We start from the raw sequence: 12,600 nt of genomic DNA, 5'->3' as shown, positions 1-12,600 counted from the left end.
TGTCTGTTGGCTCCAAAATTAGGGTTCATTTCCAGAAATATTGAAGAATATAAGAAAAAAGTGCAGAAAAATGTTGGTGGGAATGTCTGGTCGTGAAAAGGCTAAATATATTAACAAATTTGAACACGTGCACTACAACAAAAACTTGCGTTTAATGTTTTTATTTGTGGGAGAGGAGATCACAGAACCTTCCCATAATGCAATACTAACTTAACATATTTTCTTTCTCTGCTTTTCTTTTTCTTTGCAATCTCAGCCTGACTCGGATTCTGTGGAGGACCATGTAGGTTATATTGATCGTAATTTGCATCCGTAGATTTGTAGCAGTAGTTAGAAGGAGTTCAACTGTGATCAAATTACATTTACAATGTTTAACACATTGTCTACCCACGTCATATTTTTCCCTTTCATTTTGGCTGTCTGTAACGGTTTTCAGCAGGTGACAGATTTTGGATGAATAGGTGGTTAAATCTGTCATTTAAGATATGAACAGCTAAATTATCCACTTGTTGCCTTTTCAAGATAATCAAGTCTAATTGATTGACATAAAAACAGAATGGGATCTTTTATTGCATATTACCGTACATGGATATGACAGTTACCCTTATATTTCTTTCTATCGTTGGTATGTATGTTCTGTAAAACTATTTATTTTCACTGACATTTAATTTCACTATTTTAATGCTTTGATTACTGATTTTGATTTTGATTTGATTCACTGTTGTTGAAGTTCACGAACTTGACAAGGAAACAATGTATTCTATTTTATATGTTCACTGAAATTTAATTTAGCGTATTTTGCTTATTGGCGAAAATCGTTAAATTAAAAACAGATGAATAATTAATACGTTTACTGTACGTATTATGTCAATATACATAAATGACTTGTATCAAGGATTTATATGATGAGGCTATACAAATAGTGTTATATGGGATGAAAATCGTGAATTGTGAGATAATAGAAAAAATCGCACGACAAATGTAACGTAAACTAATGCAAATAAGCAAGTCTGTGGCAGAACTGTTCAGGTTTTGGTCATGTTTATTTGGTGATAATCCCACTTGTTTTTGTTTACTGTAAAATACTTTATTTTCGGTTGGAATTAATTTTCTGTATTTTCGCTAAAGTAGTGATTCATTGAAAATAAAATCCAGTGAATATACCTCTTTTCCGATATTTTACACTCAATTCACCAAAAATCAGTGAAAATAAATTCCATACAAAATACCCAAAAAGACTTTTCAGCAAAAATTAATTCCAACTAAAATAAAGTATTCTCTAGTACGCATTCAAAAATTTCTAAATGTGCATTGATACTACAGTGCGTTTCTTAACCAGATTTTCTTGCTCAAATTTTTCTTCACTTTTTTTTTTTAAATCCTTCACAATTTCTGGAAATGAAATTTTGGAGCCAACAGACAAAATTTGCGTCAATTTTTAGTTTTTACTCAAAAAATTGGGCTATTTTTGTCGAAATCTTCTGAAGTAAAGTGCAGACTGTAAACAGGACTATTTTTTGAATTTGTGATGAAAAGAGGAAACAGGTAATGAAAAGGTCAAGAATTACAACGAATAAGTTGAAATTACTGATGACAATGATACTCACTTAAAAAAAATGTTACAAAATTTGCATATCTTTATAAATCTTTGCTTGCATTCAATGATCAATTAAAGTGGGAGGGTTATCACCTGCGCACACGTGGGAATTGAGTCCCAAGCGACGATAACAACACACGCTTAAAACGCAAAGGCTCATGGGTAGACAATTGTTTATAAACACGCTATGGCCATCTGACGCTTGTGCAGGTGACGACTTCCTCGCTTTAAATGTTTATTTAAAAAGTATTAAATATTATTATTAAATAAAATATTACTTCGTTTTATTTCAGTTGAAACGAATGAAAGAGTTAGAGCAAGAAAAAGACACGTTTTTACAAGGACTCGAAGTTGTTGACAGAGCCAGAGACTGGTATCATAAACAAATTGTTACAATAAAAGATAAACAAAAATATTTTAATAGAACTTCAACAAGTAATGTAAGTGATCACAAGACTATCCATTCCTTATTGTCTTACCAGAGACCATTTTGTTATCTATTAAAGGGCAGTGGTCCTCACGCAGTATGTTTCTGACAACCACCGCCCTTTAAACTTGTGCTGGTTATTGATGTTTGAGTTTGATGAGCACCTGTAACAATTGGAGTCTGATGTTTTGAATATGTTCCAACATTTCGTGAACTTTCGAAGCTAGTTGCTTACAATTGAAAACTGTACAAAACTAAGGCTGGAATACAAAACATTGCATAAGACGATGTTCTTCTAATGCCGAGCTGATTGTTGTGAAGACACTAAAAGCTTTTGTTCTAAGCTAATTTTGACTCTGAAAGGTGACTTTATCTCTTGATATAATTAAATGTATTTTATCTTTAAATTCAGGACTTGTCTTCAGAAACTCGTAATGAAAGAGTAAAATTCCAGAAATCCAGAATCTTGGAATCAAATCGACAGTTAACAGCTCTCATGGAAAGCTCTGATAAGGTACTTGTTTTTAATTAATCTTTGAGTTTTAATTTATATTATGTAATTATGCAAATCATGTCAAGATCACATGTTTCACTGTGATGAATTTATTCATGGCAAGGTTTTAATAGTTTAGCTATTTTTGTTCACAGAGCTTCCCAACTCGTATGTATTTAGCCGTGGATCACATCTTTACTACGAATGAGTTAATTCATGGCAAGGTTCTAATAGTTTAGCTATGTTTGTTCAGAGCTTCCCAACTCATATGCATTTAGCCGTGAATCACATCTTTACTGCCGATGAGTCAATTCATGGCAAGGTTCTAATAGTTTAGCTGTTAGTTCACAGAGCTTCCCAACTCATATGCATTTAGCCGTGGATCACATCTTTACTGCAGATGAGTCAATTCATGGCAAGGTTCTAGTAGTTTAGCTATGTTTGTTCACAGAGCTTCCCAACTCGTATGTATTTAGCCGTGGATCACATCTTTACTGCAGATGAGTTAATTCATGGCAAGGTTCTAATAGTTTAGCTGTTAGTTCACAGAGCTTCCCAATTCATATGCATTTAGCCGTGGATCACATCTTTACTGCGGATGAGTTAATTCATGGCAAGGTTCTAATAGTTTAGCTATGTTTGTTCACAGAGCTTCCCAACTCATATGCATTTAGTCATGAATCACATCTTTACAGCGGATGAGTTAATTCATGGCAAGGTTCTAATAGTTTAGCTATGTTTGTTCACAGAGCTTCCCAACTCATATGCATTTAGCCGTGGATCACGTCTTTACTGCCGATGCGTTAATTCATGGCAAGGTTCTAGTAGTTTAGCTATGTTTGTTCACAGAGCTTCCCAACTCATATGCATTTAGCCGTGGATCACGTCTTTACTGCAGATGAGTCAATTTATGGCAAGGTTCTAATAGTTTAGCTATGTTTGTTCACGGAGCTTCTCAACTTATATGCATTTAGCCGTGGATCACATCTTTACTGCAGATGAGTCAATTTATGGCATGGTTCTAATAGTTTAGCTATGTTTGTTCACAGAGCTTCCCAACTCGTATGTATTTAGCCGTGGATCACATCTTTACTGCCGATGCGTTAATTCATGGCAAGGTTCTAATAGTTTAGCTATGTTTGTTCAGAGCTTCCCAACTCATATGCATTTAGCCGTGAATCATATCTTTACTGCGGATGAGTCAATTCATGGCAAGGTTCTAATAGTTTAGCTATGTTTGTTCACAGAGCTTCCCAACTCATATGCATTTAGCCGTGAATCATATCTTTACTGCGGATGAGTTAATTCATGGCAAGGTTCTAATAGTTTAGCTATGTTTGTTCACAGAGCTTCCCAACTCGTATGCATTTAGCCATGAATCACATCTTTACTGCTGATGCGTTAATTCATGGCAAGGTTCTAGTAGTTTAGCTATGTTTGTTCACATAGCTTCCCAACTCGTATGTATTTAGCCGTGGATCACGTCTTTACTGCCGATGCGTTAATTCATGGCAAGTTCTAATAGTTTAGCTATGTTTGTTCAGAGCTTCCCAACTCGTATGCATTTAGCCGTGGATCACATCTTTACTGCCGATGCGTTAATTCATGGCAAGGTTCTAGTAGTTTAGCTGTGTTTGTTCACAGAGCTTCCCAACTCATATGCATTTAGCCGTGGATCACGTCTTTACTGCTGATGCGTTAATTCATGGCAAGGTTCTAATAGTTTAGCTATGTTTGTTCACAGAGCTTCCCAACTCATATGCATTTAGCCGTGGATCACATCTTTACTGCCGATACGTTAATTCATGGCAAGGTTCTAATAGTTTAGCTATGTTTGTTCACAGAGCTTCCCAACTCGTATGCATTTAGCCGTGGATCACATCTTTACTGCCGATGTGTTAATTCATGGCAAGGTTCTAATAGTTTAGCTGTTAGTTCACAGAGCTTCCCAACTCATATGCATTTAGCCGTGGATCACATCTTTACTGCCGATGCGTTAATTCATGGCAAGGTTCTAATAGTTTAGCTATGTTTGTTCACAGAGCTTCCCAACTCATATGCATTTAGCCGTGGATCACATCTTTACTGCCGATGCGTTAATTCATGGCAAGATTCTAATAGTTTAGCTGTTTGTTCACATAGCTTCCCAACTCATATGCATTTAGCCGTGGATCACGTCTTTACTGCCGATGCGTTAATTCATGGCAAGGTTCTAGTAGTTTAGCTATGTTTGTTCACATAGCTTCCCAACTCGTATGTATTTAGCCGTGGATCACATCTTTACTGCCGATGCGTTAATTCATGGCAAGGTTCTAATAGTTTAGCTATGTTTGTTCACAGAGCTTCCCAACTCATATGCATTTAGCCGTGGATCACATCTTTACTGCCGATGCGTTAATTAATGGCAAGGTTCTGATAGTTTAGCTGTTAGTTCACAGAGCTTCCCAACTCATATGCATTTAGCCGTGGATCACATCTTTACTGCCGATGCGTTAATTCATGGCAAGATTCTAATAGTTTAGCTGTTTGTTCACATAGCTTCCCAACTCATATGCATTTAGCCGTGGATCACGTCTTTACTGCCGATGCGTTAATTCATGGCAAGGTTCTAGTAGTTTAGCTATGTTTGTTCACATAGCTTCCCAACTTGTATGTATTTAGCCGTGGATCACATCTTTACTGCCGATGCGTTAATTCATGGCAAGGTTCTAATAGTTTAGCTATGTTTGTTCACAGAGCTTCCCAACTCATATGCATTTAGCCGTGGATCACATCTTTACTGCCGATGCGTTAATTCATGGCAAGATTCTAATAGTTTAGCTGTTTGTTCACATAGCTTCCCAACTCATATGCATTTAGCCGTGGATCACGTCTTTACTGCCGATGCGTTAATTCATGGCAAGGTTCTAGTAGTTTAGCTATGTTTGTTCACATAGCTTCCCAACTCGTATGTATTTAGCCGTGGATCACATCTTTACTGCCGATGCGTTAATTCATGGCAAGGTTCTAATAGTTTAGCTATGTTTGTTCACAGAGCTTCCCAACTCATATGCATTTAGCCGTGGATCACATCTTTACTGCCGATGCGTTAATTAATGGCAAGGTTCTGATAGTTTAGCTGTTAGTTCACAGAGCTTCCCAACTCATATGCATTTAGCCGTGGATCACATCTTTACTGCCGATGCGTTAATTCATGGCAAGATTCTAATAGTTTAGCTGTTTGTTCACATAGCTTCCCAACTCATATGCATTTAGCCGTGGATCACGTCTTTACTGCCGATGCGTTAATTCATGGCAAGGTTCTAGTAGTTTAGCTATGTTTGTTCACATAGCTTCCCAACTTGTATGTATTTAGCCGTGGATCACATCTTTACTGCCGATGCGTTAATTCATGGCAAGGTTCTAATAGTTTAGCTATGTTTGTTCACAGAGCTTCCCAACTCATATGCATTTAGCCGTGGATCACATCTTTACTGTCATGCGTCAATTCATGGCAAGGTTCTAATAGTTTAGCTGTTAGTTCACAGAGCTTCCCAACTCATATGCATTTAGCCGTGGATCACATCTTTACTGCCGATGCGTTAATTCATGGCAAGTTCTAATAGTTTAGCTATGTTTGTTCAGAGCTTCCCAACTCGTATGCATTTAGCCGTGGATCACATCTTTACTGCCGATGCGTTAATTCATGGCAAGGTTCTAATAGTTTAGCTATGTTTGTTCACAGAGCTTCCCAACTCATATGCATTTAGCCGTGGATCACATCTTTACTGCAGATGAGTCAATTCATGGCAAGGTTCTAGTAGTTTAGCTATGTTTGTTCACAGAGCTTCCCAACTCGTATGTATTTAGCCGTGGATCACATCTTTACTGCAGATGAGTTAATTCATGGCAAGGTTCTAATAGTTTAGCTGTTAGTTCACAGAGCTTCCCAATTCATATGCATTTAGCCGTGGATCACATCTTTACTGCGGATGAGTTAATTCATGGCAAGGTTCTAATAGTTTAGCTATGTTTGTTCACAGAGCTTCCCAACTCATATGCATTTAGTCATGAATCACATCTTTACAGCGGATGAGTTAATTCATGGCAAGGTTCTAATAGTTTAGCTATGTTTGTTCACAGAGCTTCCCAACTCATATGCATTTAGCCGTGGATCACGTCTTTACTGCCGATGCGTTAATTCATGGCAAGGTTCTAGTAGTTTAGCTATGTTTGTTCACAGAGCTTCCCAACTCATATGCATTTAGCCGTGGATCACGTCTTTACTGCAGATGAGTCAATTTATGGCAAGGTTCTAATAGTTTAGCTATGTTTGTTCACGGAGCTTCTCAACTTATATGCATTTAGCCGTGGATCACATCTTTACTGCAGATGAGTCAATTTATGGCATGGTTCTAATAGTTTAGCTATGTTTGTTCACAGAGCTTCCCAACTCGTATGTATTTAGCCGTGGATCACATCTTTACTGCCGATGCGTTAATTCATGGCAAGGTTCTAATAGTTTAGCTATGTTTGTTCAGAGCTTCCCAACTCATATGCATTTAGCCGTGAATCATATCTTTACTGCGGATGAGTCAATTCATGGCAAGGTTCTAATAGTTTAGCTATGTTTGTTCACAGAGCTTCCCAACTCATATGCATTTAGCCGTGAATCATATCTTTACTGCGGATGAGTTAATTCATGGCAAGGTTCTAATAGTTTAGCTATGTTTGTTCACAGAGCTTCCCAACTCGTATGCATTTAGCCATGAATCACATCTTTACTGCTGATGCGTTAATTCATGGCAAGGTTCTAGTAGTTTAGCTATGTTTGTTCACATAGCTTCCCAACTCGTATGTATTTAGCCGTGGATCACGTCTTTACTGCCGATGCGTTAATTCATGGCAAGTTCTAATAGTTTAGCTATGTTTGTTCAGAGCTTCCCAACTCGTATGCATTTAGCCGTGGATCACATCTTTACTGCCGATGCGTTAATTCATGGCAAGGTTCTAGTAGTTTAGCTGTGTTTGTTCACAGAGCTTCCCAACTCATATGCATTTAGCCGTGGATCACGTCTTTACTGCTGATGCGTTAATTCATGGCAAGGTTCTAATAGTTTAGCTATGTTTGTTCACAGAGCTTCCCAACTCATATGCATTTAGCCGTGGATCACATCTTTACTGCCGATACGTTAATTCATGGCAAGGTTCTAATAGTTTAGCTATGTTTGTTCACAGAGCTTCCCAACTCGTATGCATTTAGCCGTGGATCACATCTTTACTGCCGATGTGTTAATTCATGGCAAGGTTCTAATAGTTTAGCTGTTAGTTCACAGAGCTTCCCAACTCATATGCATTTAGCCGTGGATCACATCTTTACTGCCGATGCGTTAATTCATGGCAAGGTTCTAATAGTTTAGCTATGTTTGTTCACAGAGCTTCCCAACTCATATGCATTTAGCCGTGGATCACATCTTTACTGCCGATGCGTTAATTCATGGCAAGATTCTAATAGTTTAGCTGTTTGTTCACATAGCTTCCCAACTCATATGCATTTAGCCGTGGATCACGTCTTTACTGCCGATGCGTTAATTCATGGCAAGGTTCTAGTAGTTTAGCTATGTTTGTTCACATAGCTTCCCAACTCGTATGTATTTAGCCGTGGATCACATCTTTACTGCCGATGCGTTAATTCATGGCAAGGTTCTAATAGTTTAGCTATGTTTGTTCACAGAGCTTCCCAACTCATATGCATTTAGCCGTGGATCACATCTTTACTGCCGATGCGTTAATTAATGGCAAGGTTCTGATAGTTTAGCTGTTAGTTCACAGAGCTTCCCAACTCATATGCATTTAGCCGTGGATCACATCTTTACTGCCGATGCGTTAATTCATGGCAAGATTCTAATAGTTTAGCTGTTTGTTCACATAGCTTCCCAACTCATATGCATTTAGCCGTGGATCACGTCTTTACTGCCGATGCGTTAATTCATGGCAAGGTTCTAGTAGTTTAGCTATGTTTGTTCACATAGCTTCCCAACTTGTATGTATTTAGCCGTGGATCACATCTTTACTGCCGATGCGTTAATTCATGGCAAGGTTCTAATAGTTTAGCTATGTTTGTTCACAGAGCTTCCCAACTCATATGCATTTAGCCGTGGATCACATCTTTACTGCCGATGCGTTAATTCATGGCAAGATTCTAATAGTTTAGCTGTTTGTTCACATAGCTTCCCAACTCATATGCATTTAGCCGTGGATCACGTCTTTACTGCCGATGCGTTAATTCATGGCAAGGTTCTAGTAGTTTAGCTATGTTTGTTCACATAGCTTCCCAACTCGTATGTATTTAGCCGTGGATCACATCTTTACTGCCGATGCGTTAATTCATGGCAAGGTTCTAATAGTTTAGCTATGTTTGTTCACAGAGCTTCCCAACTCATATGCATTTAGCCGTGGATCACATCTTTACTGCCGATGCGTTAATTAATGGCAAGGTTCTGATAGTTTAGCTGTTAGTTCACAGAGCTTCCCAACTCATATGCATTTAGCCGTGGATCACATCTTTACTGCCGATGCGTTAATTCATGGCAAGATTCTAATAGTTTAGCTGTTTGTTCACATAGCTTCCCAACTCATATGCATTTAGCCGTGGATCACGTCTTTACTGCCGATGCGTTAATTCATGGCAAGGTTCTAGTAGTTTAGCTATGTTTGTTCACATAGCTTCCCAACTTGTATGTATTTAGCCGTGGATCACATCTTTACTGCCGATGCGTTAATTCATGGCAAGGTTCTAATAGTTTAGCTATGTTTGTTCACAGAGCTTCCCAACTCATATGCATTTAGCCGTGGATCACATCTTTACTGTCATGCGTCAATTCATGGCAAGGTTCTAATAGTTTAGCTGTTAGTTCACAGAGCTTCCCAACTCATATGCATTTAGCCGTGGATCACATCTTTACTGCCGATGCGTTAATTCATGGCAAGTTCTAATAGTTTAGCTATGTTTGTTCAGAGCTTCCCAACTCGTATGCATTTAGCCGTGGATCACATCTTTACTGCCGATGCGTTAATTCATGGCAAGGTTCTAATAGTTTAGCTATGTTTGTTCACAGAGCTTCCCAACTCATATGCATTTAGCCGTGGATCACATCTTTACTGCCGATGCGTTAATTCATGGCAAGGTTCTAATAGTTTAGCTATGTTTGTTCACAGAGCTTCCCAACTCATATGCATTTAGCCGTGGATCACATCTTTACTGCCGATACGTTAATTCATGGCAAGGTTCTAATAGTTTAGCTATGTTTGTTCACAGAGCTTCCCAACTCGTATGCATTTAGCCGTGGATCACATCTTTACTGCCGATGTGTTAATTCATGGCAAGGTTCTAATAGTTTAGCTGTTAGTTCACAGAGCTTCCCAACTCATATGCATTTAGCCGTGGATCACATCTTTACTGCCGATGCGTTAATTCATGGCAAGGTTCTAATAGTTTAGCTATGTTTGTTCACAGAGCTTCCCAACTCATATGCATTTAGCCGTGGATCACATCTTTACTGCCGATGCGTTAATTCATGGCAAGATTCTAATAGTTTAGCTGTTTGTTCACATAGCTTCCCAACTCATATGCATTTAGCCGTGGATCACGTCTTTACTGCCGATGCGTTAATTCATGGCAAGGTTCTAGTAGTTTAGCTATGTTTGTTCACATAGCTTCCCAACTCGTATGTATTTAGCCGTGGATCACATCTTTACTGCCGATGCGTTAATTCATGGCAAGGTTCTAATAGTTTAGCTATGTTTGTTCACAGAGCTTCCCAACTCATATGCATTTAGCCGTGGATCACATCTTTACTGCCGATGCGTTAATTAATGGCAAGGTTCTGATAGTTTAGCTGTTAGTTCACAGAGCTTCCCAACTCATATGCATTTAGCCGTGGATCACATCTTTACTGCCGATGCGTTAATTCATGGCAAGATTCTAATAGTTTAGCTGTTTGTTCACATAGCTTCCCAACTCATATGCATTTAGCCGTGGATCACGTCTTTACTGCCGATGCGTTAATTCATGGCAAGGTTCTAGTAGTTTAGCTATGTTTGTTCACATAGCTTCCCAACTTGTATGTATTTAGCCGTGGATCACATCTTTACTGCCGATGCGTTAATTCATGGCAAGGTTCTAATAGTTTAGCTATGTTTGTTCACAGAGCTTCCCAACTCATATGCATTTAGCCGTGGATCACATCTTTACTGCCGATGCGTTAATTCATGGCAAGATTCTAATAGTTTAGCTGTTTGTTCACATAGCTTCCCAACTCATATGCATTTAGCCGTGGATCACGTCTTTACTGCCGATGCGTTAATTCATGGCAAGGTTCTAGTAGTTTAGCTATGTTTGTTCACATAGCTTCCCAACTCGTATGTATTTAGCCGTGGATCACATCTTTACTGCCGATGCGTTAATTCATGGCAAGGTTCTAATAGTTTAGCTATGTTTGTTCACAGAGCTTCCCAACTCATATGCATTTAGCCGTGGATCACATCTTTACTGCCGATGCGTTAATTAATGGCAAGGTTCTGATAGTTTAGCTGTTAGTTCACAGAGCTTCCCAACTCATATGCATTTAGCCGTGGATCACATCTTTACTGCCGATGCGTTAATTCATGGCAAGATTCTAATAGTTTAGCTGTTTGTTCACATAGCTTCCCAACTCATATGCATTTAGCCGTGGATCACGTCTTTACTGCCGATGCGTTAATTCATGGCAAGGTTCTAGTAGTTTAGCTATGTTTGTTCACATAGCTTCCCAACTTGTATGTATTTAGCCGTGGATCACATCTTTACTGCCGATGCGTTAATTCATGGCAAGGTTCTAATAGTTTAGCTATGTTTGTTCACAGAGCTTCCCAACTCATATGCATTTAGCCGTGGATCACATCTTTACTGTCATGCGTCAATTCATGGCAAGGTTCTAATAGTTTAGCTGTTAGTTCACAGAGCTTCCCAACTCATATGCATTTAGCCGTGGATCACATCTTTACTGCCGATGCGTTAATTCATGGCAAGTTCTAATAGTTTAGCTATGTTTGTTCAGAGCTTCCCAACTCGTATGCATTTAGCCGTGGATCACATCTTTACTGCCGATGCGTTAATTCATGGCAAGGTTCTAATAGTTTAGCTATGTTTGTTCACAGAGCTTCCCAACTCATATGCATTTAGCCGTGGATCACATCTTTACTGCCGATGCGTTAATTCATGGCAAGGTTCTAATAGTTTAGCTATGTTTGTTCACAGAGCTTCCCAACTCATATGCAATTAGCGGTAGATCACGTCTTTACTGCCGATGAAGAGAAAGATTACATGGTAAAGACTTTGAGAGAACAAAACAGGCAACTAACCAAGGTAAAAAATAAAATTCATGACATTGACTTATGATGAAAGTTTTTTTTTTTTATAACATTTTTGTGTGTTTATCACTAAAACTGATCTTTATAGCGTGTGACAACCATTGTCTGCTGAATGTGGAATTGTTAAAGTAAACTGAATGCAAACATTTTATGGAAATATTATTCTATGCTTGCGACTACTTTTGTCACTATTTGACTGGAACAACAGAAGTGTGCCCTCTAGCAGGAATACCAAAAATTATTTACCAACAGTTTGACTGCTGGGTAGATATGAAAATGTAGGTTCTTCAAGAATAATAAAAATTGTATGTGGTTGTAGGAAGCTTATGCAGGCCTGAACTAATGTACCGCCTTGTTTTCTCACTTATTTTGTTTTTGAAATGTGAAATTTCAATTTACCAAATTACAAATTTATTACTATTATAACATCCATGTATGATTATTAGCCACATCACCTAATAAGCGAGTTGCATCACAACAATACTGTGACGCATCACAACAATACTGTGACGCATCATATCAGCTCAAAGGGCACACTTGTTAGCTTTGGTGTTAATATTGCAATAATAGCTGTGGTCTTTCTGTGGGGGTGGGAGGATCCTGTGTGTGAGAGTGCATTTGTGCAGGTTCACACATGCGCGCATGTATTTGTGCATTTGTGTGTGTCGATACGACCATCAGCATTCTGTAAAA

General features: G+C 38.5%; 1 protein-coding gene across 2 annotated transcripts in view; it reads left to right on the top strand.

Annotated features, from left to right (window-relative positions):
* Window positions 1-12,600, top strand: part of LOC102801870 (suppressor APC domain-containing protein 2-like) — a 31,173-nt gene that overhangs the window by 13,306 nt on the left and 5,267 nt on the right. The window contains exons 3-6 of one of the 2 annotated variants that reach the window (XM_085492321.1): window positions 257-283; window positions 1,891-2,037; window positions 2,437-2,538; window positions 11,795-11,902. In XM_085492321.1, the coding sequence (XP_085348447.1) occupies window positions 257-283; window positions 1,891-2,037; window positions 2,437-2,538; window positions 11,795-11,902 (384 nt within the window). The remainder of the gene's footprint in view (window positions 1-256; window positions 284-1,890; window positions 2,038-2,436; window positions 2,539-11,794; window positions 11,903-12,600) is intronic. The other variant, XM_085492322.1, reaches the window with a different exon arrangement.

Source organism: Saccoglossus kowalevskii, chromosome 17 (assembly GCF_978046115.1).
Source record: "Saccoglossus kowalevskii chromosome 17, keSacKowa6.1, whole genome shotgun sequence".
NCBI classification, from domain to species: Eukaryota; Metazoa; Hemichordata; class Enteropneusta; family Harrimaniidae; genus Saccoglossus; species Saccoglossus kowalevskii.
This window is presented reverse-complemented; position numbering and strand designations above follow the sequence as displayed.